At 42.3% G+C, this 22,857-nt stretch overlaps 1 protein-coding gene across 1 annotated transcript in view; it reads right to left on the bottom strand.

Annotated features, from left to right (window-relative positions):
* The window catches only part of NOL10 (nucleolar protein 10), an 88,787-nt gene that overhangs the window by 49,916 nt on the left and 16,014 nt on the right, over positions 1–22,857 (bottom strand). Inside the window, exons 9-13 of the mRNA XM_059078374.2 lie at positions 20,697–20,782; positions 16,035–16,113; positions 14,697–14,846; positions 11,925–11,991; positions 9,618–9,670 (exon numbers count right to left, since the gene is read on the bottom strand). Of these exons, the coding sequence (XP_058934357.1) occupies positions 9,618–9,670; positions 11,925–11,991; positions 14,697–14,846; positions 16,035–16,113; positions 20,697–20,782 (435 nt within the window). The remainder of the gene's footprint in view (positions 1–9,617; positions 9,671–11,924; positions 11,992–14,696; positions 14,847–16,034; positions 16,114–20,696; positions 20,783–22,857) is intronic.

Here is a 22,857-nt window from a genome sequence, read left to right as displayed (position 1 = left end):
AATACTCTTTGACACTGAACCCATAAAATTTTACTCATTGCAAAAAAAAGTATAACAGGGACCATCAGCTGAACATCTATCAGGCACCAAGCACCATGACAAATGACTAAGTATCTACTGTACATAGCTGCCTTACAACACCATTCTTCCTTTTGTAGCTCAAGACACCAAGGCTGAGACAAGATAAGTAACTTATTCAAAGTCACCGTATTTACAAGTAGCAAAGCTGGTATTCAAACTCAGGGCACACTAATTTTGAAATTCCTTCCGTAAGTAATATGGAATGAAGAAATGCCTTCTATGATTCACTTTGTTATAAAGCAGAGACTAACACACCATTGTAAAGCAATTATACTCCAATAAAGATGATGTTTAAAGAAAAAAAAAAGAAATGCCTTCTAGATCCAGCTCTGTGACCAACTTGTCATTTGACCTTGAACAAATGACTTGATTCCACCTATAAATTAAGGGGCTAGACTAGATGACCTCAAGGTTCCCTTCCTGCTCTAGTGTTCTGTGCTTCAAACGCTTCCCCTGTTCCTTCGCAGCACATTGGAAAACCCTTTATTGTGGAAAGCCATTTCAGCAATTATTTGTCCGGTTTCTGTTCTGTTTTGTACACCCCTTGTATGTTGGCAAATTCCCCCGAGGACAGTTTTCTTTGCATCTGGTACTACCTCCCTAAACCAAAATACGTTGCAACTGGCACCAGAAAATAGGAATTTCTAAATCTAAAAAAACTTAAAAAAACCAAAACAACAACAAAAAAGGAATTTCTAACAAAATTCCTTCTGTCACTACCCCTAACAGCTCTCTGCTTAAATGAGCATCTTAGAGGAAAACGTGATCCATCACTTTTAGGACTCTACATGGACACTAATATATTCAGGGCCATTTCAACATACACTAGTAGTCTGAAGAGATCTCACATCTGGGGAATCTCTGGTATCAAATTAGTGAACAGAAATGCCTTCAGCCTCGGCTTCAAATCGAAATGGATCAACGGTCCAGATTCAAAGCCAAGTCTTAGGGAGCAGCATATGCACACCACGTCCACCAGCTCCAGCGAAAGCACAGGAAGAAAAACAACGGTATCGTTTCCAACCTTTAAAACACATTAGTCCAGGGCTTCCCTGGTGGCGCAGTGGTTGAGAGTCCGCCTGCCGATGCGGGGGACGCAGGTTCGTGCCCCGGTCCGGGAGGATCCCACGTGCCGCGGAGCGACTAAGCCCGTGAGCCGTGGCCGCTGAGCCTGCGCGTCCGGAGCCTGTGCTCCGCAACGGGAGGGGCCACGGCAGTGAGAGGCCCACGTACAGCAAAAAAACAAAAAACAAAACAAAAACCACCTAAGTCCATCCTAACGACAACTTTTCCAGAAATTTTAAAACAGGTACAACAAAAGCTAAATGCCCTTACTTTCACATTCTCCTTTCGTATTTTTCTAGGGAAGAGTTCATCTTAACGGCACCACTACTAAATCTTTTGGACAAGGCATTTCTTTTAGAAATCTGTCAGCATTCCCAAACACAATGATTGCATCGTCCCAAGATTCTCTGATTCTGCTGACTAGAACATACTGTCAGAGCAAAGGAACTGATCCTTACCCTACTATATAAAAAGTATGTCTAACACTTATAAGTCATGTTCTCCACTTTTTAATTTCACTCATGGTAGGAGAAAAGAGCAGATGTTAAATTCGAATTTGGTATCATAACAGCTAAAAATCATTGCAAACCAGCCATTGTCAAAACATGCAAACATTATCCAAGATTCTTCAAATTACGGTCATCAGATTACTCTCATATGTATTTGTTTTATTAATCTTCAGCACATATTAATTCAATGTCTACAGTATAGTAGACACTGCTTTAGGTGCTGGGAATGTAACAGGGAAAAGAGCAAAACAATATCCCTGTGTCCATGTTTTACATTATAATGAGGAAAGACATACACTTATTATTTATAAATGCATTCATATATTTATTATTTATATAAATTTACAAATAAGTAAATAAATATAGGAAGATTTTGTGTTCAATGGAAAGCTACGCATACGTTTCCACAAACTTTTCCTTCAACGACCAGGTAGAGATTTTAGGGCTTGCAGACCACAGGGTCTTTCTGTCGTAACTACACAACTATGCCTTTTTAGTCAGAAAGCTGCCACAGACAACACGTAATAGATGCATGCACGCACTGTGTTCCAGTAAAACTTTATTTACAAAAACAGGCAGCTGGTGCTTAGGTGTTTCGTTTGCCAAACTCCTGGTCTAGAGATTATCTGATTCTGATTCCATGGGATATATTTTACAACTCTGTAAACTGCAAGTAACCGACAGCAATGCAAGATAATTAATTGTCTACAGTCACGCAAATGCATTCTGTCCCTGACAGATAACCCTCCATAACTTCAGAAAGACCTTCTATTTATTTGCACATTCCCAATTCAATATCACTTCATTCCATGTAAACCTGTGCTATTTTAGACTTCACCTTTGATGACATGTGCCTGATTCCCTTATTTAATTAATAAGTTAAATGAAATTTTCAACACATACTCATTTGATATCTATGTGAGAGTCACGACTTCACATTTTTCTGAAAATTATCCTTTAACAGTTTTTGAGGTCTCACCAAGATGCACAATGGATTCACTCGACAGTGTCAGGTTAACTTCATCACCAGAGAAGCACAGCCAAGCACAGCTTCTCTTCTTGGCTCCACATGGATCCAAAGGGGCAGCAGAACTTCGGAACTCTGTTTTTCTAACTTGAATTTTCCTCTCTACTAATTTTGTGTTTGGGTTTTGGTTAATTTGTGGCCTGTAAGTTATTCCCCCTTTGCTGGCAGCAACGACTGCGGATTTGGTCTTATGCTCTCACCATCTGGTGACCTCTGTAAATGGATAAATGGTTTACAGAAATCTAGTCTCGGGCTTCCCTGGTGGCGCAGTGGTTGAGAGTCCGCCTGCCGATGCGGGGGACACGGGTTCGTGCCCCGGTCCGGGAAGATCCCACGTGCCGTGAAGCGGCTGGGCCCGTGAGCCATGGCCGCTGAGCCTGCGCGTCCGGAGCCTGTGCTCCGCGGCGGGAGAGGCCACAGCAGTGAGAGGCCCGCGTACCGCAAAAAAAAAAAAAAAAAAAAAAAAGAAATCTAGTCTCTAATGGGTGAGAGAAAATGGAGACTCTGGTGTTTTAGCCTTTTCCTGTTTGTGGGACATTTTAAGTTACGATAGGAGTTAAGATGCTACGCTATCCAAAATGATAAGCCTTTGGAAGGTTTGGGAAGAAGGATAGACTCTGATTTTTGTTTTTATTTTTATATTTTAAATCAACCTGGATGTTGTATGGAAAATAGAATGCAAGAGAGACAAAAGTGAAAGAAGAGAGATCAGTTCAGACGCCACTAAGGTAATCCAGATGAGTGGTAGGAGCGGAAGTACTGAAAAATGGCTGGATTTGAACCAATATTGTAAAAAGAGTTGATGTGACATTCGGATGGGCTGGACGAGGAGGCATGAAGAGAGGGGGAGGAAACACGGTGGTGCCTGCGCTCTGGGCCTAGAAACTGAGGAGACAACGGTGCCTCTGCTGGAACGGGAGACAGGCAGGGGTGCGGCGGGTGGAGAGCTGGGATCAAGACTTCTGCTGCAGGCACCTTAATACAGTGCACCAAGCAGACGTCCAGGTGGAGAAGCCCAGTAGCCCAGTGGATATGTAAGTCTGCAGCTCCGAGAGGAAGGAAAGGCTGGAGACAGAAGTTTGGAAGTCAGCAGCACGCAGGTGCCTTACAGAGCCTAGGGACAGACGAGCTCCCGGGGGGAGAATAAACAAAGAGACAAGCACTAAGCCCCAGGGCTCACTAACACTTGGGTCAAGGGGAGAGAGCTGAGGCCCAAGCACTGGGCCATGCCAGCAGGAGAAGCCACCAAAGAAGACCAACTGGAAGGGCCAACTGGGCGACGGGAGGAGAAGCAAGAGAATGTGGTGTTCTAGAAGCTAGGCACAGCCTGGCCAACTGCGTCCAACATTAGCTAGAGATAAAGTGAAGTGATCTGCATACGAGATGTACTTTAAAGGAGAAAGCGCGTCCAACTCTCCAGGAAAAGCAGAACCTCCTCTGTTGGCCAAAATTCTCTCTGCCGTTTGCGTTGTTTCTAGAGATTGTGGGACAAACTTGTCTCTCACCGTTTTGCTCCCAGGTGTGTGATGTGACCATCAGACAAAAGGAAGACCAAGGGACCTCCCTGGGGGTCCAGTGGGTAAGGCTCCACACTCCCGATGCAGGGGGTCGGGGTTGAATCCCTGGTTGGGGAACTAGATCCCGCACGCGTGCCGCAACCAAGAGTTCACATGCTGCAACTACGAAGGCAACATGCCACAACTAAAGATCTCGTGTGCCACAACTAAGACCCTGTGCAACCAAAATAAATAAATAAACATTTTTAAAAAAGACCTAGTCTCTAACCCTAAACTTTAAAATTAAAATGGAGAAGATAATAGCTATATAAAAAGGAGACATAAAATATCTGTAAGACACTGTAAAATCTAATGTTAAGCTAAAATAACATATTTGCAATTTGGACAACTGACAAAAATATGTTATCTATGGTGAAGGTAAGGAATAATTGTTAGAAAGCACTCTATAACTATGATCTTAAGCCTTCTGGAAAATCATGCCCAAACATACCCAAAGCAGTAATATTTGAAACACTGGCCTTGAAAAAAGAGGCCATCTCTGAGGGAGGCCACAGAAATACCTCGATAATGGACAATCTAATATAGTGGCTGAGTTTAGAAGTAGACTAACAAGTTCAATTCACCACAGACAGAACAGTCAAAATTGTTCACATCTAAATTTCTTTGTTTTAGTCACAAAAGCCCATAGAGAAAAAAACACCAGTGAAAAGATTATGATACCCATTTTTAACTCTTTACTGAGCAACAAAGACAAAATCTGCCCAAATGCAAATACCCATCTATGTTCTACAAAATTTTTCACTGCACTTCTCTAAAACTGACTTCCAAACACTACAAATGTATTTCAAAAGCACCTCTCTGACCACCCCCAAACCAGGCGGCACTCGCTGACCTCTTGTCTCCTGAAAGGCTGAAGCACAGGTGTTTGATCTAAATCAGACGAAACGCCTCTGAACAGGAACAAGTGAACCCAGCGACGGAATCTGGAGGCCATGGCTCTTCTGAAGACCTTTGGGGTTGGTGACTGATAACTCACTGAAGTGAAGAGACTTATTAAAGACATTCACTAGACTGAATCTTTTATTACATTTCACAAAATTTGGCCAAAGCTTCACTAATTTTTTTTGCACTTCCTTTGGCTTTACATGCCTTTGGGAGGATATGTGCGTGTGTGTTACAACTAAGTGAAGCAAGCGTTCTTGAGATTTTATGCTTCTTAATACGTAGTCATCTCTCTTTGCAAAGATAGAGTTCCGGAGGTTTCATGCATTATGCTGGATAAGTTCAAGTGCTGTTTTCTTAAAAGAAGCAGAAGCACTGGTGCAAGTGAAATATAACCCTTTATGTTTTTAACTCTGCCCTGTTTGCAGGTACTCTGGCTCCAAAAGTACTTTCCAAATTTAAAATATAATTTTAAATTAAATAGTAAATGTTAAAATATTTAATACAGTTTTTTGATTCATTATAAAGAATAAAAACATCTCAATAAAAACAAGTATTTTTTTTCCCCTAAGAAAATGTTTTAAAATAAAACACCTAACTGCCAATACTGAAAGATGGGTTCAGTGGCATTGCATATGATCATTATAGTGGCTTAAATTTACATGTTCAGAAAAAAAAAAAAAAAAAAAAAACCCATACATCCTTAACCACCTGCCTTTTATTCTTCTAATTCAAATAGCTTCCTAAACAAATAATAATTCTCTTTCTCCCAAGTTTATGCATCCGTACACATTATCAAACATGCACGCCATCAACTATCCCGTCATGAGCGGTCTCTGGAGCTCACTGACCCACGGGGGCTTGGAGCCCAAGGAGCATTTCCAACAGAAGCAGTACTCAGCACACTGGCAGGTTTGGGGCTGGGTGCCACAGGACTTGGATTCCCTCTGGAGTCTATACAGTTGCCAAAGGTGTTAATCATGAAGAACTAACCTACGATTAAATTACATTTCAGAGGAAACCAAACTTGAAAAACTATTTCTGGCTTTAGTCCTGAAAGCTGCAGTTGAATTAGGCCCTGGAATTTAAAAAACAAATGAACAAAATAACAGATCCTGGTCTCTGAGAGGGAAAAAAAAAGAGAGTACTGAGAAAATGGGGAAAGGGCTGGAGAAAATCCATTTGGTCATAAAAGACTAGTTAGCTATTGGGATATGTAAGGAGCAGAGAGTATATAAATCAGTATTTGCATTTAATCTAAAAAGACTTCAAGTATTCAAGAAAGATGGTATCAGGTGGAAAGGCAAAAATTAATAAGCTAAAAGAACATTAAGCGGTCTTCATTTTTAGCACAGCCCCAAAGCAGGGAAAAAGAGTTTTCATACCTGGTTTATAAGATGTTGATACAAATCACAGTCCAAGCCTCCCATATTTGGCATGAATTATATATTAAACACACACTTCTCTGTTTCTATAGGCCTCAAATAAACCTTTGTGCCAAATATCAGCTTGGTGAGTTTGATAAAATCTTATGAAAGATGGCAGGCTTTCAGACCCCTGGGCTCTCTCTACTTTGAAGGAGTGTCACAAAGAATAGGTTCCGGGCTTCCCTGGTGGCGCAGTGGTTGAGAGTCCGCCTGCCGATGCAGGAGACACGGGTTCGTGCCCCGGTCCGGGAGGATCCCACGTGCCGCGGAGCGGCTGGGCCCGTGAGCCGTGGCTGCTGGGCCTGCGCGTCCGGAGCCTGTGCTCCGCAACTGGAGAGGCCACAGCAGTGAGAGGCCCGCGTACCGCAAAAAAAAAAAAAAAGAAAAAGAAAAAAAAGAACAGGTTCCAAGTAAAGACAAGCGGCACTCTAAAACCTCACTCCGCGCAAGGCAGCAGGTCAGGAAGGAACACGTACGCACCCGCTGCGGCACGACGCTTAGCTGCGCGAGAACAGCTCTGCTCTCACTGTCCGCACAGGCACAGGCACCTGGGGGCAGCCTCTGGATTCTTCTTCACAGCACTCAAGTCAAATCTGAGCTACAGAGTTGAAACTAAAAAGACTTTATAAGATAAGCTAACATTTGTCAAGAAAGCAGTTTCTCACCACCTGGCCAGCATCTAGCCCCTCTCACACGTGCAAATTAAAGTTCTCAGAACTTGGAACAAAAAAGCCCACTCTGAGAAATAGACCCAGAGAAGCAGAAGGGAATAAGGGTCTCCTCCAGTTCTAAGAGTCTATCATCCCCTTTCTCCTCCTGGATTCAGGGAGGGACCTCCTCGTCTGCATGTTTACCAAGCAGAAAGCAGCTGTCATCTTTGGTTCTTTCCTCTCCTCTCCTCCTCACATCCAATTGATGACCAAGCCTGTCTTACAACCTTAACAATCTTTCCAATTCTGTCCCCACTGCCACCATCTTAGCGCAAGCTGGTAAGACAGGCTTCCCGCAGAAGTACTCGGAGCTGCCCTCCCCGGCTCCACGCCAAGGGGCTCTCAGCCCCCGGCTGCTCACCAGTTGAGCAGACCCCAGCGTGGCCTCCACACTCTGTCTCAGATTCTGGTGGATTCCACACACTTCTGACGAGAGGAAGGGCTCTTCCATTCAAGACATCGACGCCTTATAGGCAGCTGCTGACGATCAAAACACAGTAAGCACTCCTGAGAGGAAGACGGAAGGAGACCTCCGCCAGGAGGAGAAGTAAAGGGCGGGCAAGCCGATTTATTCTGCCTCTCCTGACGTCCCCAGAGGGGCTGACGCCGCGAGAAGGCTATTGACGCTGGACCGAGGGAAGGCTCTTCTCGTGATCGACACAAGTCTTCATCAGCGGACACCACCGGACACACCACCTGGCTATTCATGGATAACAAACCTCTGAAATCACTGCCCACCAGACCAGACTTCTTGCAAATCACCCCAGGACCCCCAAAGCTCCAACTACTGAAAAGGGAGGCCTGGCCAAGGTAACACAGGGACCATCATCTCTCCTGCAGATTGCTACAGCCTGTTCTTGCTGCTTCCGGACTGGATCCTACCGAATCCATTCTCCTGATGGCAGCCACAATAATCCTTCAAAAATGCAAATCTGACCATAGCACTCTCCCGCTTTCAACTTTTCCACGAGTGCCTGCCCCGCGCCGCCACACCACCTTTTCAGCCTGAGCGGCCGCCAACCCTCAAGCGCTCATGCTCAGCCACGTGTGTTAGCTTCTCCCTGACCTTAGCACACAATGCTCCCTTTCCTTCCAAGATCCTTCTCTCCCAGTCTGCACCCCACCCTCTTCATCCAGGAGACAGAACCAGCCTTCTGGTCTCTCCCTCTGGGAAGGTTTCTCCGAGCATCCTCCACATTTCCCACCAGCTTCCAGGCCCATGAAGGGCTCCTTGCTTCTGTCACAGCACACATCACACTGACTGGAAATGCTCTACTTTCTTGTTTTATTTATTCCCTGCTGATGAACTCCTTGAAGAAAGGGGCGGCGCCCTATACGCTGTTACACCGCCAGCCTATAGCACTGTGCCTGCCACACAGCGGATACAATCACTCACTGGTCAGATGAAGACGAAGACACAGAAACTAACAGGAATAAGGAAGCAGTATCTGTGAGACGCCGGGGACAAAAGAACAAATGACAATTTAGGAAAACGGAAAAGCTGCTGTTTGAATAGTCTTCATTTCACTATCAATCAAAAGAAACATCTCAAAGTGCTTTCAACAACATATCAGGTTCCTGAAACCACAGAAAGTCAACATCAACAGAATACGTTTTCTTTCTTTTTTTTTTTTGAAATACACACATGGTTGAGCTATTTCAAGAATGCGTCATCAATATAAAGAACTTTCCTAACTGTAGGCTGACAGTGATTAGAGAGAGTTCAGTGCCCTGAAGATCTGGTCTTTAACACCCCTCATACTCCTCCCTAAATCTCAGAAAAGGAGGTGTCTGCTAACCGTAATCTAATGCCAACTCTGTACTACATGCTTTTCTGTTCAGGTAAAGGTAGGGAAGCTTCTGGCATACGTAACAGAAGAATTCTTTAAGGAAGAAAAAACAGCACAAGATTGCAAACTGCATGTCATCACTGATCACGGCAATCTAAGATAGTTTCTTTTATATAAACTCATTTTTAAAAGACACAAACTACAAAGAGATGACTGGAAGAGAACTAGACTTTTATTTTAGAGGATTAGATCTGATCACTAACAGCTAAAAGTTTAAGATTCTGGAATGCTTTGAAACAAAAAACAAATGTAGATCTGCAGAATAAAGACAAATTGCTACTATTTTAATGGGATATTAAGTGGTTTCCCATAAACAATGGTTAAGCATTATTTTACCGGTTCCAGGAAGCACAGGGAATTGACAAGTGAGCCACTGTGTCTAATTTACACAGCCACATGCAGACCCAAAGTCCCTCGACACAGCCAGCTTAAAAATACAGTATCTTTTCTTGTGCTATTTTTATCGTAACTCCTTTCTGTATCACTTACCGGAATGTAATAGATGCCCATCTTGGGGGTTTCATTGGCAGTAAGAAGCATTCCTAAAAATAAACACAATGAAAAAGGTAAACACATGGGGAAAAGAAAAGCTCCCTTTTCTACTTGTTTTACGTTTTGAAGTGGATGAGGTGCTCAGAACACGGCAAACGGCAGAAGAGCCAGACCGGCAGCCAGGCACCCTCGGAGTCGGCTTGTGGCCTGTGGTCCCTGACCCTCCCAGACAGGGCACCTTAAGTATAAGAAAGACCAGCTTCCCCATCGGCAAAACACTTAGGCTGAACTAGCTAAGTGACGGAGCAGTTCCCACCATGAAGTGCTCAGGTCTAGACAAAGTTTGCCATCATTTTTAAGGGGGAAAGTTTTAAGCTTCAGACACATAGATAAAATGTAGTTTTGATGCACTACTTATTATAATAATAATAAGGAAGTCAAGAAGAAAGGTTTCTGTTAATCAGAAATCAAAGAAGCAAGGTAAAGTGTTTCCCACCTAATGGCACAGCAAAGCAGTTCCTAATGTTTGAATTAAACTTTACATCTTAATAGAAAACAAAATGGCTTACGGGGAATGCTATGTGTAGCTACACTAGAAAAGACCCACACAGAATCTAACAGCCTGGGACTTCCCTGGTGGCGGAGTGGTTAAGAATCCACCTGCCAATGCAGGGGACACGGGTTCGAGCCCTGGTCCGGGAAGATCCCACATGCCTCAGAGCAACTAAGCCCACACACCCTAGAGCTTGCGCACTGCAACTACTGAGCCCATGCGCTGCAACTACTGACGCCTGCGCGCTCTAGTGCCCCCGTGCCCCAACTACTGAGCCCACGTGCTGCAACTACTGAAGCCCGTGCGCCTAGAGCCCGTGCTCCGGAACAAGAGAAGCCACCGCAATGAGAAACCCGCGCACCGCAACAAAGACCCAACGCAGCCAAAAATAAATTAATTAATTAATCAATTAAAAAAATAAAGAATTTAGTGTCTGCAGACCTGCTTTTCTCGAGACCACACTATTCACTGTGCACGGGACGTGGCTCCCAGGGCGAGGCTGTGGATCGGGGCAGGGCTTCACAGCCACTTGGGAAGCATGTGAAAAGTAACTCCTTTCGGGGCTCTCCCCCAGACGCCGAGTCAGTACTCCTGACGCGTGTAGGGCCAAGCAAGCCGTACTTCTAAGACGTTCCCAGGAGATCCTGGGGGTGGCCAGGCTGGAGACCCTCTGCTAGTCACTGCCACTGCCTCCTGCCTCCTCGTATTCAAAGGCTCAAAGAAGAAAACATCATCTTTCTCTCCACATCTCCTCTCTCTCCTGTGCTCCCAATCTCGGCTCCAAGTATCACTTCCTACTCATCTTAGTTCAAAACTGATGTACCTTTTACCTGGTGGCCAGAACCACCTCTGGAAGCAGGGTCTGAGTAGCTCCTGACCACAAGCAGCACCCAGCCACTCGGCAGGTCACTCCTGGGTCTGCGCCAGCAGGGCACCACCTGCTTCCCACCCCATTCCTCCCAGAGCTCCTCTGTGCCCTGTGCTGTGCCCCCCGTCCTTCCTGACCTTCTTACACTGTCCCCTCGTGGGGATCACCTCACCTCCCAGCTCCACCCAGCACCCCAGGCTCAATGCAAACAAAGATCTCCTCTACGTTCTCCTCTCATTGCTTCAGCTGAACCCTCTCCCTCTCTCTTTCTCTCTCTCTCTCCTGCCATCTGTACATACATAACAGAAGTCTTTCTGCTCTGCCTTGTATCCCTCCGTCAAAGTTATCTGTGTACGTCCGTCCTCAGAATACAACCCTGCTTGAGAGTGGGAAGTGTTCTCATTTTCCAGAATCCTTCACAGATTTGCCTTTAAGGGATTGTTAAATCTTGAAATCTGCCAGGTAATTTACTGAACAGCCTGCAACACAGAATATACCAAACCCATGGCTTTATGAGCCTGTGTATCATCATCAGGGAACTCCAGCCTCCTCCAAATCCCTAACCTCAATTTCTACACACGATTACTAATCACATAAAACGGCTAAAGCGCACACTAAAATAGCACCTCACCTGCCACCGACCTACAGACTGCTACCAGTTTCTACCAACAGCGGGGCTGGCTGAGGACTAAGTCACTGAGAGGGTCAGTTTCTCAATCATCCACGCCACTTCCGGCTCTTAATTTTTCAAGTAAATACAATATCCAAGAACTGTCCCAACCAAGCCAAACCCCGTCTTAAGAAACGAAATGAGTTTGAAACCCTGTAAAGCATAACGTAGACTCATCTCGCAGAACGGCCCGCTGCTGCGCGCTGCGCGTACCTGAGCCGGGATAGAGGCAAGCGTCATTGATGTCGTGCTCTGGCTCCAAGGAAGTAAATATTTTTCCCTAAAAGAGTAAGCAAAAAGGAATTATTAAAATAGTTAAAGGAAGTCAACTTCTGGCAATGTGATATATAGAAAATAACCTGGAGACATAACTCACTACACTCTGCTGATGTGAAAAAATAAAATCACCTAACTGAAATCACAGAATTTAAGTTCAGAAAAACTTGGAAAATTTGTTTTATCAATTTATCAAATCCTCTCATTTTAGAGAGGAAGAAACTGAGGCTCGGGGGGCGGGGAGGTGACTTTCTTGAGAAAATAAGTATAAACTTTTAAAGATAATGTCTAAACAGGAAAGGGTAAAGTCTAAAATTAAGTTGTACATCAACTTTAAAAAATTCTCATAACCTGGAAAACACACCCTAGGTAAACTTGTCCTCAAAGAAACCACAGATGAAGAGACGGTCAAGGTGCCGAACGAGGACGGTACCTGCCACACCTGCATCACGAGGACTTGAGGGGGATCCAGTAAGATGATGAATATAAAACAACTTACAAAACAAAATCCTATAAATACATAAGGTGTTAGCTATTACATAGCAAACGGTAACATTTTTTTTTAATGCGGGGAGAAATGTACTATAGTTTTAAAAATTCAGAGAAGTTAAGTAAAAGAAAAAAGACAGAAAGTAAGTAGATGGGAGTGGAAAAAGGTGATGAGAAAGATAAACAAGGAGAGCAAGTCAAGCAGAACCAAGTAATTTGGGTGTTGGTCAAGAGGGCGTATTTAGTCATTGCAACAATGCCAAAATAAAACTTACTGTAGCAACTACAACGTGATTTCAAGAACTGCTGTTGAAAATGTCTGCCAGCTCTTGCATTTATTAACCCATTACTAGAGGCTCCATGGCAAAGCGGGGTCAGTAGTTAAAAAAATAATTTTGCACTCAGCGGAAAAACAGCAGCCAGGTTCTAATTCAAGACAGACAATGGAACTCACACAGCTACCTCCCTTTCGTCTCAAGTGCCCACTGAAACAAAAAATGCAAAGAGGGAAGGAAAAAGGAAGGTGAAATGGGAATAATAATAGCATGGAACAAAAAAGAAAAGGGGCCACAGTTCATAGAAATCCATGTTGGGGAAAGCGATGCAGCAGTTAGAGGGCCTGGGAGGACGCATCCACACTGGTAAGTTTACCATTAGGTAGGATGGAAGCCAGGTCAAGGAAAACTTCTACTTTACCAGTATGCTATGACCTTTCAAAAATAAAATGTCTGCTTTGCAGTATTAAAAAGAAATACTGTTTCAAAATAAACTAGTTTGGATTATCAGAAAAGAGCAGAGAAAATTCCGGCCTAAGACACCACGAATCTTCCTAAGAAAGCCCTCAAAACCCTCCAACTCAAAGCAGCATAGCCGGTTCCCCGGTAATCATCAGGGTAATTCTTCCGGGAATTGAGAAAAGCCGGAAGCCCTTCCTCGTCGCCCTAACAGAGTCTCAGGAGCTGCAAAGGTGACCGGGCTTGAGAGACAGGACGCACCCCAGGGATAAGTCTGAGCCTCCACAGCAGATCCAGAGGAAAAAAGGAAGGGAGCTAAGTAAGGTCAATACTTTGAGAGTCAACAAAATGAAAATGCAAAACAGAAGTAATGGTCCAAGCAGGCAGGGATTCTGATCAGTAGCTGAGCCGTGACGGAGCTGCTGGTAGCATCTCTGCCCTGAGCTCGGGCAACCCTAACAGGAAAGACTGACGCTTGCCCTCCGGCAACTAATGCTGAGGCTGCTGGGCCCTCCACGCACTTCATCTCAAAAATGAATTTTTTTTTTAAAGTAACACTTTTGGACTAAAGATGCTAAGTTTGAAATCAATAAACGCAAAGACTCTTAAAAGCAACTGCTACACTGAATGAATTTTCTCCCAGTTGATGAACTAATCTTTTAATACTCTCAAAATACTTAGGTTTGGGCTTCCCTGGTGGCGCAGTGGTTGGGAGTCCGCCTGCCGATGCAGGGGACGCGGGTTCGTGCCCCGGTCCGGGAGGATCCCACGTGCCGCGGAGCAGCTGGGCCCGTGAGCCGTGGCCGCTGGGCCTGCGCGTCCAGAGCCTGTGCTCCGCAATGGGAGAGGCCGCGACAGTGAGAGGCCCGCGTACCGCAAAAAAAACAATACTTAGGTTTTAAAACGAAAAAGCAAAAGCAGAAAGCTGAATAAAACCAGCAACACAGGGTTTTGTTACCTTTTAAATGACACTCAGAAGGGTAGAGAACATCAAATATTCTGAAGAAAATATTGTTTTTAAGAAATTATCGTACAGGTATCATGTCTAAAATCCAATTGTTTGACATGGGGAAAGGGTATGAAATTGAGATGTATAATAATACTGATATGGATAGATTAGTAGTAACTCATAAAAACCTTCCTAAGGTTGTAAGACAGCCTCAAAATCTAGGGGGTTTCTCATGGATCAATCTTTTTTTAAAACTATGATTTACTCTCTACCTAACTGAACATGTAAAAATGCATGCCCGTTGTAGCAAATGAGGAAAACTTCTTAACAGTAAGAAAACAAGCTTGACTACTTTGAATATGAATATTATCTATCCCGAAGTAACTGACTTCCAATGAAGTGCCCGAACGGCTGCTTAGTATTGATATTTCTTTCTCAAGAACCCACATTGCTCAAAAAAGGCAACAGAAACAAAAGAAACATTACATGGAAAGTAGGCAAATAAGTAAGTAATGTCGACAACAAAAACATACGTACTGAGTTCTTATTCCACATTTTGATAATGCGAGAGTCAGCAGACAAAATCAAATCTAATGAATCCTGGAAATGAACTGATTTAATGGGCAGCCCATACTGGTGATCCTTAACTAGCAATGGCTTATCAGACCGAAGATCATACAATAAAACCTAAAAAAAAAAAAAAGTTATTTCTGTTTAAATGAAATAAATATTTTATCTTGAAACTTTTAAGACTTAGAATAACAGCTGCCATTTGCTTCCTTACCTTTTTTATCAACACAATGAACACCCCTCACTCAGGGTACAAAGACTCTAAAGTCAGCCAGCAAAAATACTCCAGAAAAATCTCTTCAATTACCCTTCCAGTATGTGGTTTTACGAACTCAACCCTGACAGTAGTCTTTAGGCCCACCAAGACTGAGAACTACTTAGCTATATTCAGGAAGGAACCAAAAGGAAAGCCCACAAGAATCTGTGTCATTTATGAATTCAACAGGTATGTACACTGAGGGCCTACTGCGTGCCAGGCAGTGTCACAGCGGCTGACGGAAACAAGAACAAGAAGCATAATGAAGACAGTCCTGGTAGATTCAAGACAGATGGCGGGGGGAGGGGTTGGTCTCTTCTGAGCCCTGTCTTGATAGGCAAGGGGCCTGGTGAAGCTGGATCTTAGTCCCAGGTGACAGATGACAGAGGCAGTAACTCGACTGCAAGCAGGGCTCACACCTGTGCTGAGGTCAGAACAGACTTACAAGTGTGTGGGCTCTGCCTTGAAGGAAAGAGAGAAAAGCTGAGATCAAATCCCTGAAGCTATTTCGTTTGTACTCCTCAGACTAGCGTCTGCTGAGCTATGTCCCACTGACCACTGCCTGCACCGGATGTGGGTGACAGTGCTGGGTGAAAAAAAAAAACGTTCCTTGGGCAAGTGCATTTTGGAAATACTCACTCAACACATTTTTTGTCTACAGGAATTCTCCGAGCTTTCAATATGTATTTAAATGCACTATAAACCTCAAAGAGTAGAAATCTGGAGAATTCCAAACTTGTATGACCACGGAACTCTACTCCACACTCTAGAAAATGCTGTTCTAAACCACAGTCAGGAGGACACCTGAGGCATACCCCACTGCAGCTTCAGCTCAAGAGCCTCTCACACAAACCATTCAGGCCAGAACCAGAATTTCTCAAGGTACTGAAGGAACACAGCATTCTGAGTACGCTCTCCACTCTGGCGAAAACAATAATGCTTCATTTTTCTGTTCCCACAGTGAACAGACATGTGGATGTTCCCCATGATACATACACGCCCCTGAAGTAGTAACGGAAGTGTGAAGTTTCCAACTTAAACATATTTACCTGCCCTGTGGATGTTCCAACTGCCATGGTCAAGGCACCATTAAATTTCAAAGCAGAGATCGTTGGTAAACTGTTTATCCTGAAAGGCAAAACATTTGTGTTTCGTGCATATACGGCCAAATCTCCTTCCAAATAACAAATTCATTATTAATCTTCACTTCAATTCTAACGGGGACAATCACATTTCTTAGTCTTCTGTTTAAAAGGTAACTGTATCCAAACTTTCTTAATCAAAATGAAAAATAACCTTTACTTATAAATGTAATCTACCTTTAAAAATCTGTAGATTATGTTCTTTAAAAACTGTAAGAAATATTTTCAAAGTAGCTACAAGCAAAAAAATTTTCTGAAAATATAAAACCAACTGAAAAAGATCAGTATGACAATATCTTTCATTTTGATCAAGCCAGGATAAGGTATTTACAGAAACATGCCCATTTTTTGCTTAACAGAGAACAGTTTTATATTCGGGCATGGGTCTACCCATTTTCATTTTTAAAGTTAGTGATGTCAAGCTAACATAAAGACTAGTCCCCAAACGGGGACCCAGAACCTGTAAATGTAACAAAATGACGGATGTTCATGGCTCTGAATCTGGAGTATGCTTCTCACTCAGTAACCAAGAATAACGCTCTGAGGGGGAAAGGGTCCTAGAAGATGAGTCAGAAGCGGGCCACAGTCCTGATTTCAATACTTATTGTCTCCACGACCTCGGACCAGGACCTTCAGTCCAGGCTGCTGACTCTTGGCATCCTCAGGTCTCTTATGCCACCTAAAGCCTCAGCCTGCAACTACACTGAAGCATCCACGGGAACCTGGAGGTCTCTCGTCTGCATCACTTTCAGTCATTTACTCTTCAAAATGAACTCTGGAATCATTTCTCAGTGCGGTGACATTATTTTTCCTCATTTATTCAAATTTCTTTTAAAAATTTTATTTATTTATTTATTTTTGGCTGTGTTGGGTCTTCGTTGCTACACACGGGCTTTCTCTAGTTGCGGCTAGCGGGGGCTACTACTCTTCATTGCAGTGCGCAGGCTTCTCACGGCGGTGGCTTCTCTTGTTGTGGAGCATGGGTTCTAGGCGCACGGGCTTCAGTAGTTGTGGCTCACGGGCTCAGAAGTTGTGGCTCGCAGGCTCTAGAGCGCAGGCTCAGTAGTTGTGGTGCACGGGCTGAATCGCTCCGCGGCGTGTGGGATCTTCCCGGAACAGGGCTCGAACCCGTGTCCCCTGCATCGGCAGGCGGATTCTTAACCACTGTGCCACCAGGGAAGCCCTATTCAAACTTCTTTGTTTCTTAATAAGATTTTGTCCCTTTCTTCAGATAGTCACTTATTAAGCTTATCCCTCAGGATTTTACAATTTTTTTGTTATAAATTATTTTATTATAAATGAGAACTGCTTTTCATTGTATCTTTCTAACTGGATATTGCTGATAAACATCAAAGCCACTGATTTTGTACATTTACTTTGTAACCTATTTACTTAACTCTCATATTAGTGTTCATGGTTTTTCAGTTAGTTCTACTGGGTTTCTTCGGCAGACAATCACATCATCTGCAAAGAACTGTCCTCCGCTAGCCAAAATTTAACATGTATTTCTTTCTCTGACTGTATTGGCTCCACCTTCCAGAACCCTACCTATGTCAAATAACAGAGGTGACAACTTATATTGTTTGTGGAAGAAAAAAATAAAGCTAAGCATAAAAAAATTAATAAATAAAATCACCTGAAGCTGAATCAGCAGGCAGAGCTACTTTCAACACTTTGTAACATATCCAGATTTCGTCCCTATGACTGTACACATGAGTTCATTGTTTTTCTTATGAAAATGTGATAAAACTCTATAGGGAACTGTATGATTAGCTTTTCCACTTAACAGCATATTTGGAACATCTTTCCCTAGAAATAAATATGCTTCTGCCACATAATTCTTAAAGGCTTACACAGGCTATTGGTCAACACTTCCTCATCTGTAAAATAAATACAAAACAGTACCTGCATCAAAGACCGTTTGTGGTTGTTTTATTAAATAAGTTAATATATGTAGAGAACTTAGAACACTACCTGGCAAATAGAAAGTACCGTTAGCTATTATTTCTACCAAGCTGCATTTTGGTTTGAAATCCCGGGCTCTTTCTGACATCTCGTGTTATTATAACGGGATTAACACCGGGGGCTGTGGGAGGTGGGAGAATGCGTGCACTGTGTACCCGCAGGCAGACCTTTAGGCTGATGTCACCTTTTCTGTCAGGCAATTTAGCAATGGGTAGCAAAAGCCTTAAGAACATGTATGCTGTTCAAGCTCTTGGTATTTTCCCTCAGGAAATAATCATAAAACTGTAAACACATGTGTACTAGTGAAAAACTATAAGCATCCTTCACGAACCAGGAGTGGTCTGTTACTGAAATTAGACCTGCCTGTATATATGCAGAAGTCATTTTTACTTTCTTCTGTGCATTTTTGAAACTGCTTAGTATCTTTTTACATTAAGTACAAATCATCTTTACAAAATTTTTTTAAAAAAATTAATAAATAAATTAACCTCCATCATGACAGCTGAAAAAATGCCTCACCCCTAAGGACAAAAGAGGCCACCAAAAATGTTTGTGAATCAATATTCTATTAAAAAAAGAAAAAATACTCCCATGTTTCTAGAGACCACAGTTAAGATTATTTTTTAACATCCCTTCCTTAAATTTTGTATAATAGTACTTCTATTGTAGTCATTAAAGTAGAAATAACCTTAAGACATAGTGCAAATAACTCCTGCTGGCCTGTTTTCGTAAATGACTTTTCAAGATGAAACAATTAATGACAGAGTTTGTACACAAGTCTCTTTATTCTAATTCAAACACAAGTTAATGCTTAAGGGTAAGAGAACATTAACCTCTTTGCTTCCTAGAGAGTGAGTAAATACCCTTCACTTAAACCTGATTTTCTACTTTCTAAAAATAAACAAGTTTCTGGGCTTCCCTGGTGGCGCAGTGGTTGAGAATCCGCCTGCCGATGCAGGAGACACGGGTTCGTGCCCCGGTCCGGGAAGATCCCACATGCCGCGGAGCAACTAAGCCCGTGAGCCATGGCCGCTGAGCCTGTGCGTCCGGAGCCTGTGCTCCGCAACGGGAGAGGCCACAACAGTGAGAGGCCCGCGTACCGGAAAAAAAATAAATAAATAAATAAATAAAAATTAAAAAAAATAAAAATAAAAAAGTTTCTGATTCATTTTCTTTCATACCTATTTGATGAATACTAATAAGCATTTTCCATTGCTTTATTCTATTAACAAATGTAGAGACTCATAATTCAGTAATCTGCACATTAATGTTTTATGAGTTTTTCTGTATGTGTACATTTCACAATAAAAATGTCTAAGTAATTCCAAATCAAAACAAAACGAAAAATCAAATGTAGAATGAGTTTTCCATTTTTATATTGTTTAATACACTATACTCCATACCATGACTAATGAGGTTATTCATTAGTATTACTTTAATAAAACTCAGTAACAATACTCAGGAAAAAAATTTCCTATACTCATTTTCAATGTTATAAATAAAAGATGGAAAAAATTTTTTCTTTACTTATGACAGAGGGAAAAATGTATACATTAGAAACAGACATCTTTCCATTCAGTAATTCTCAGCTTTTTTTTCTAGGTCAAGAATGCTTTACAAAGCTGATTTGTTCAAAGGAAAGAACTATATTTCTTCTTCTCTCCCCCAGAAAAATGCAAATCACACAAAATTCTACAATAAATTTAGAGTTAGTCTCTCTTAGCCCACCCATCTAACACTCCACCTCCTATGTGACATGACTGTAGATAAATGTCTGATCAACTGGAAAGGCAAAGTAAAATGACACTCCATGAATAACAAGACCCCAGAGAAAGGGCATTCCCGAGTTGATTACAGCAACTAATCCCATGTCAAGGATCTGACAAAGAGAGTGATAATCTGCATGTGTTAATATGAGCACAGAGAAATGTCTGAAGAGAATTCCCTGGCAGTCCAGTGGTTAGGACTCGGAACTTTCATTGCAGGGGGCCCGGGTTCGATCCCTGGTTGGTGCAGTAAGATCCAGCAAGCCATGCGTCAAGGCCAAAAAATAAAAAATAAAAAAAACGTCTGAAAACATATGTACCAAGCAGTGTAACAGTACGTACTCTTGTGAGTGGGAAAAGGACCGGGGCTTATAGGTATTTACTTAATTCGAGCTTTAGAGGTTTTCATCCCCCAACTGTGATTTACTTTTCCAATTATTTTAAGTGTAGGAATGGCCAAATAGGAACAAGAAAATATCAAAAGCATTGCTTCCCTCTACCTTAGAATTCAAAGCACATATTTTTGTTCGTTAAATGGAGTGGTGGACTCCTGGTTCCACCACCATTTCCTACAGAATGGGAAATACAAATTCCTGCAGTGTATTTGTTTTAACAAAATTCCACGGCAACTATATAAATAAGGAATTCCATCTGGCTTCCCCACTTAGTGAGCTTTTACAGGAAAGGATTTTTACATAAAACAATCACAAAACCACAACCTCAGATAAACGTGTTTTAAGAGTATCATCCTTTAGCAACTGATCTTAATTTAGTGTTGATACGTTTGTTTAAATCAGAAGCTGATGAGTATTTAAAGTGCGACTTCACTCCCACTTACTCTGAATCAGGTGTGACGCTACTTAAGGCGCAATCTAACAGGCCAACCCTGCCACGCGTCCTCGGGTCCCAGCACTCCACTCGGCCCTAAACAAATAAAACAGTCATTTTAAACACTAGAAAATTTTTAGACAAAAAAAAAAAAAAAGGCCTCATTAACACTGATTATCTTGTGGGGAATAAGAATTTAACTTTTTCAAACTTTTTACTTATACCATTTTTAGTACTGTTAAATGTTTTATCATTAGCTGCATTTCTTTTATAATTTAAAAGAAGAAAAGAAGGATGGTTAAGAAAAACAAGTGCAAAATGTGATGCATGATCCTTGAATGGACCTTGATTTGGTTGGTGTGATAGAGGGGAGAGGAGTTATGAACAACATTTTGGTATAACTGGGAAAATATAAATTTGTAAATATTATTGTATCAATGATAAATGTTTAATATATGTACTACAATAACGATCACAGAAGAAATTAAAATCCAACATATAATATAAAAATTAGGACTTCCCTGGTGGCACAGTGGTTAAGAATCCGCCTGCCAATGCAGGGGACACAGGTTCGAGCCCTGATCCGGGAAGATCCCACATGCCGCGGAGCAACTAAGCCCGTGCGCCACAGCTCCTGAGCCTGCGCTCTAGATCCCGCGAGCCACAACTACTGAACCCACATGCCACAACTACTGAAGCCCAAGCGCCTAGAGCCCACGCTCCGCAACAGAGAAGCCGCCGCAATGAGAAGCCCGCTCGCCGCAATGAAGAGTAGACCCGCTCGCTGCAGCTAGAGAAAGCCAAAAATAAAGAAAGAAAGAAATTAATTTTTTAAAAAACTCATGTAAAATGAATTTTAAAGTCTGGTCTGACTATGCATATCAAATTTCAAGCCCCCAGTAATCAAGGTACCCAAGGAATTTCAGGAACCCAGCCTTTGGTCTGGGGGGTTCTGCTCCCCCTTCAACAAGTCTCAGGGCTGGTCTTAAAACAGCTGGTGAAAGAGCAGCCTGCTCTAATACATAACTTCTCTTACAGAGCACGCTTCCTGATTTCTAGCCTAGCTTGCTCTGTAAGGATTCTATTCAAATAAACAATTTTTTCAAGAAAATTATTTTAAAGCTTCCCCTTGGTTATCTCAAGAAAAGTAATTAGCAAGATAATGCTTCACTGGCCTGACTTAGACTTAATAGTATTATAACACTGTCAACATAGTTTTATATGTTTCCATTAAATCAACCTCATGTGTTCCATTTCAAATTTTAATCTTTTAACATAAAAATAATTTGAGTAAAGAAACCTAAATTTCATCCAGATGGATTGGTTTAATAAACTACAGTACATTAAAACAATGGAATCCTATCCATCAGTTTAAAAAAATTACTTTAGGGGCTTCCCTGGTGGAGCAGTGGTTAAGAATCCGCCTGCCAATGCAGGAGACTCGGGTTCGAGCCCTGGTCCGGGAAGATCCCACGTGCTGCGGAACAACCAAGCCCGTGCGCCACAACTACTGAGCCTGCGCTCTGGAGCCCACGAGCCACAACTACCGAAGCCCATGTGCCTAGAGCCCGTGCTTCACAACAAGAGAAGCCACCGCAATGAGAAGCCCGCGCGCCGCAACGAACAGCAGCCCCCGCTCGCCGCAACTAGAGAAAGCCCGCGCGCAGCAACGAGACCCAACACAGCCAAAAATAAATTAATTTTAAAAATTACTTTAGCTTTATAAGTAATTACAAGTACCAGTGTATAAAGATGTACATTATATACCATCACATTAAAAAAAAAAAAGCAAATGAAGAACCATGGTATAATTTCAATTTTGTGAAAAACTTTAAAAACCATATTACTAACATATATGCACACCTGCACATACACAAAAAAAGAAAAAAGAAAGAATACTGCAAGCCATTAGAGAGTTACCTCGGGAGTACGAGGATTTGGTAACTGGAAGGCACAGAAGGGTACTTTTAAAATAATCCGTTTTTGACATTTTTTACCTTTTTTTTATTATGAGTATTTAACAATACTGTAATTAAAAAATGCAAATCTAGAAAAACTTCTGGTAAGCATAAAGGACACTGATTCAAAGGTGCTGTAGTTTAAAATGAAACTGTTGTGCATTTACTGAATGCTACTACAGAGGATGTCCAAATCACAACCCTGTATACCTT

The sequence above is a fragment of the Kogia breviceps genome, chromosome 11 (assembly GCF_026419965.1).
Source record: "Kogia breviceps isolate mKogBre1 chromosome 11, mKogBre1 haplotype 1, whole genome shotgun sequence".
In the NCBI taxonomy this organism is placed as follows: domain Eukaryota; kingdom Metazoa; phylum Chordata; class Mammalia; order Artiodactyla; family Physeteridae; genus Kogia; species Kogia breviceps.
This window is presented reverse-complemented; position numbering and strand designations above follow the sequence as displayed.